The sequence below is a fragment of the Cebus imitator genome, unplaced genomic scaffold (genome assembly GCF_001604975.1).
Source record: "Cebus imitator isolate Cc_AM_T3 unplaced genomic scaffold, Cebus_imitator-1.0 Scaffold182, whole genome shotgun sequence".
Taxonomy (NCBI): Eukaryota; Metazoa; Chordata; class Mammalia; order Primates; family Cebidae; genus Cebus; species Cebus imitator.
This window is the reverse complement of record NW_016107497.1, coordinates 3,612,673-3,617,535: the sequence shown is the minus strand read 5'-3', so window position 1 is coordinate 3,617,535 and position 4,863 is coordinate 3,612,673. Positions and strand designations below refer to the sequence as shown.

Below are 4,863 nucleotides of genomic sequence, written 5' to 3'. Positions count from 1 at the left end.
TCTATCTAGCAATCCCACCACTGGATATCTACACAAAGGAAAAGAAATCATTATATCAAAAAGATACCTGCACTCATGTTTATTGCAGCACTATTCATGACAGCAAAGATAGGGAATCAATCCAAGTGTCTATCAACAGATAATAGGATAAAGAAAATGCAATGTATTCACATACTCGTGCACACACACAATGGAATAGTATTCAGCCATCAAAAAGGATGAAAGTGTGTCTTTTGCAGCAACATGGATGGAACAGAAGGTTATCTTAAGTGAAACAGTTCAGAGACAGAAAGTCAGATACCACGTGTTCTTACTTACAAGTGGGAGCTAAATAATGCATATACATGGGCATAGAGTGTGGAAAAATTGACAGTGGAGTCTTGGAAGGCTGGGAAGGTGGGGGAGGGAGAAATTACCTAATGGGTACAATGTACATTACTGGGTGATGTTATACTGAAAGCCCAGACTTTAGCACTATGCAATATATTCATGTAACAAAACTGCACAGATATTCCTTAAATTTATACAAATTTTGGAAAGAAAAGAGGCTCTAGATATACATATGGCATATACATATAGATGTACATGGAGCTAAGTTTTCAGTTGACCATGTACATGGAGTGAAGTTTTCAGTTTTCTATTGCATAGATATGCTGAATTGCCAGAATTACCCTTTAGAGTAACTTTTATATACAAGATCATGAAAACTCGAAACCAAAGAATTAACTTGTTTTTTATAAGTTTGTATCTCCAGGCTTCTTTTTCTAGGGGAAATGCAAACCAAGGTTTGATCTGGGTGCAAGGGATAAATATAGGCCTAAGAAATAGTAATTTTCCTCCCCGTTCTCTGAGGCACAACAATATTGAAATTAGGCTGGGCATGGTAGCTTACACCGTAATCCCAGCACTCAGGGAGGCTGAGGCAGGCAGATCACTTAAGGTCTCCTGACCTTAAGGTCTCTTCAAGACCAGCCTGGTCAACATGGTGAAACCCCATCTTTGCCAAAAAGACAAAAATTAGTCGGGCATGATGGCACACACTTGTAATCCCAGCTACTCAGGAGGCTGATACAGGAGACTTGCTTGAATATGGGAGGTGGAGGTTTCAGTGAGCCATGATTGTGTCACTGCACTCCAACTTAGGTGACAGAGCAAGACCCTGTCTCAAAAAAAAAGAAAAGAAATTAGGCCAACAATCTTAGAATGGCCTCTCTGTTCCAGTAAAAGAAAGAGTTGCAAGTCTGAGGTAGAAATTATTAAGCTTAATGAGGAGGGCATGTCAAAAATTAATACAGACTGAAAACTAGGACTCTTGAGCCAAGCAACTAGCCAAGTTTCAAATGCAAAGGAAAAGTTCTAGAAGGACATTAAAAGTGCTATTCCAGTGAATACCTGAATGATAAGCAAAACAGCCTTATTGCTGATATGGAGAAAGTTTTAGTGGTCTGGACAGATCAAACCAGACACAATATTCCCTTAAGTCTAAGCCTCAACCAGAGGAAGGCCCTGATTCTCCTCAATACCAGGAAGACTAAGAAATGTGAGAAAGATGCAGAAAAAAGTTTGAAGCTAGCGAAGTTGGTTTATGAGGTTTAGGGAAAGAAGCCATTTCCGAAGCCGCAGCAAGTTATCTAGAAGATCCAGCTAAGATTATTACTACTTAGGAAAGTAGCTGTGCTAAAAAACATGTTTTCAGGGTAGATGAAACAGATTTCCATTGGAAGATGATGCCATCTTGGACTTTCATAGCTAGAGAGAAGTCAATGTCTGCTTCAAGGCTTCAAAGGACAGGCTGACTCTCTTGTTAGGGGCTAATGAAGCTGGTGACTTGAAGCTGAAGCTAATGCTCATTTATCATTCTGAAGATGCTAAGGCCTCTAAGAATTATGCTAAATCTATTCTGCCTCTGCTTTATAAATGGAACAACAAAGCTTGGATGACAGCACATCTGTTTATGGTGTGGTTTACTGAATATTTTAACCCACTGTTGAGACGTATTGCTCAGAAAAGAATACTCCTTTCAAATATCATTGCTCATTGACAATGCACCTAGTCAGCCAAGAACTCTGATGAAGATACACAGGAAATTAATGTTTTCACCCCTGCTAACAAAACATACATTGTGTAACTCATAGATCAAAGAGTAATTTTCCACTTTCATGTCTTTTTGTTTAATAAATATATTTTGTAAGGCTGTAGCAGCCATAGTTATTCCTCTGATACATCGGGGTAAATTGAAAAGCTTCTAGAAAGGATTCACCATTCTAGATGCCATTAAGAACATTCATGATTCATGGGAGAACGTGAAAATAGCAACATTAACAACAGTTTGAAGAAGTTTATTCCAGCCCTCATGGATGACTTTGAGGGAGTTCAAAACTTCAGTGGAAGAAATAACTGCAGATGTATGAGAAGAGCAAGAGAAATAAAATTAGAAGTAGAGCCTGAAGACATGCCCGAATTGCAGCAGTTTCATGGTAGAACTTGAACAGATGAGGAGTTGTTTCTTATAGATGAATGAAAAAAGTGGTTTCTTGAGTTGGAATCTACTTCTAGTGAAGATGCTATGAACATTATTGAAATAACAACAAAGGATTTTGAAGATTACATAAGCTTAGTTGATAATGCAGCAACAGTGTTTAAGAGGATTGACTACAATTATGAAAGAAGTTCTGCAGTGGGTAAAACGCCATCAAACTGCTAGCACTGCATGCTACAGAAAAATTATTCACAAAAGAGTCAATTGATGCAAGAAACTTCACTGTTACCTTATTCTGAGAAATTGTCATAGCCACCCCAACCTTCAGCAAACACCACCCTGACCAATCAGCAGCCATAAGCATTTAGAGAAGACCCTCCACCAGCAAAAAGATTTTAACTCATGGAAGACTCAGATGATCATTACCATTTTCTAGAAATAAAGTATTTTTTAGTTAATATGTACATTTTTTACATAATGCTGTTGCACACTTAATACATTCTAGTGTAGTGTAAACATAACTTTTATGTGGACTGGGAAACCAAAAGATGCAGGTGATCGTTTTGCTGCAATATTTCCTTTATTGCATTGGTCTAGAACCAAACCGGCTATATCTCCAAGATACACCTGTGTAATGAAGTGACTGGATATACGAGAAATATTTAAACATTAATAGCTTTCTCCCTTATCAGCAGAAAAGCATTAGAAAAATTAATGAAACAATTTTTAAAATTACAACAAGAAGATAAATCATCTAGGAAAAATCTTAATGACAAATACTTGAGATTTACATAAAGAAGATAACAGTTTACTAGGAGATCCAAGAATTCATTAAACATAAGGGGAAAAAAAATTACATGCAGCTATAAACTAAATCAAACCAAGTATTCAAGAAGGATGTAGAATAATGCCAGGTACTCTTTTGAGCAAATGCTAAGTTAAATGCACAATCCATTGATACAGGCTAAAATAGGTCAGCTGAAATGTTCTTCAACATACCTATTAGTTCTTATCCTATTGTAGCAGTGCACTAGAAATGTACATGTCCTGATGCTATCAATAACACTCTCCTATATAAGGTGCTTTTTTCTAGTCACATATCAGAATAAATCATTATATACACTCAGAAATGTATGTTATAAATTGTTAGTGTCATCTTTTTAAATGTAACGGCCCTTTTTATTTGTCTTCTTACAGTTCCTTTGGAAGGACTAAGAAGTCAAACCCAGTTTGAGGAGATGAGATCAAGCTACATTAGAGAGCTCATCAAGGCAATTGGTTTGAGGCAAAAAGGAGTTGTGTCTAGCTCACAGCGTTTCTATCAACTTACAAAACTTCTTGATAACTTGCATGATGTAAGTATTTGGCTGATTCCAGAATATCAGTTATTATTCTCTGAATTTCTATAACTTTTTAAATGTTACATGTAAACTTAATATGATTTTCTTAGATTAATACTTGTATTTTATAAGTGTTTGGATCACACTGCTCAGACTTTATATTGTGTTTTTTTTTTCATTTTCAGTATAGACCAGCCAAATATTCTTTTACAAGTATTTGTGTAATTTAAGAATAATTTAGTAGCTGGTAGCAATTATGGTACATTTCCTGAATATGTTCTAAAATATTTGTCCTAAAATTATAAAAGCTTATATATACAATAAAAACAAATGTATGTATGTGGAAAATAAGACTCATGCCCTTTCAAATGGAATTATAAATCACATTGCTGATGGATAGGCAATCAGACAATATATAGCAGAAGTTAAAATTTGCATGCTTTTCAAGTTTCTATGTTTTAGGATTTATGTCAAAGAAATAATTAGGCAAATGTAATATGCATGCAAGGATGTTCACCACAGCAGAGGGGAAAAAAGAAAAAACAAGAAATGCCCAACACCAGAAGTGGATAACTAAGACAAGATACCTGTGGTTTGTCAAGATATATCAAATACAAGCTTTTATTGCTACTATGTTCAGATCACATTAAAATGACAGTGAAGGCATAAAAAAGCTATCCATTCACCAGGTCAACTTTTGAGATCTTATTCTTGAATATGAACAGACAGTCAAGATTATGAACTATTTGAGTAAAGCATCTAAAATGAAAGGCAGAAACCAAAATAAGAAGAAAAATACTTGAAGGAAAAAAACACCAGTGCAGAGAATAGAAGACTTCCAACATCCTCAGAGAAATAATAATGATATTGTGTTCATGACATGAGAACAGAAAACATTTTTAAAAGGGACATTTAGCCGGGCGCGGTGACTCAAGCCTGTAATCCCAGCACTTTGGGAGGCCGAGGCGGGTGGATCACAAGGTCAAGAGATCGAGACCATCCTGGTCAACACGGTGAAACCCCGTCTCTACTAAAACTACAAAA

The 4,863-nt window shown here is 36.1% G+C and overlaps 1 protein-coding gene across 1 annotated transcript in view; it reads left to right on the top strand.

The window, feature by feature from the left end:
* PGR (progesterone receptor) overlaps nt 1-4,863 on the top strand; it is an 81,316-nt gene that overhangs the window by 64,734 nt on the left and 11,719 nt on the right. Inside the window, exon 7 of the mRNA XM_017545921.2 lies at nt 3,677-3,834. Within this exon, the coding sequence (XP_017401410.1) occupies nt 3,677-3,834 (158 nt within the window). The remainder of the gene's footprint in view (nt 1-3,676; nt 3,835-4,863) is intronic.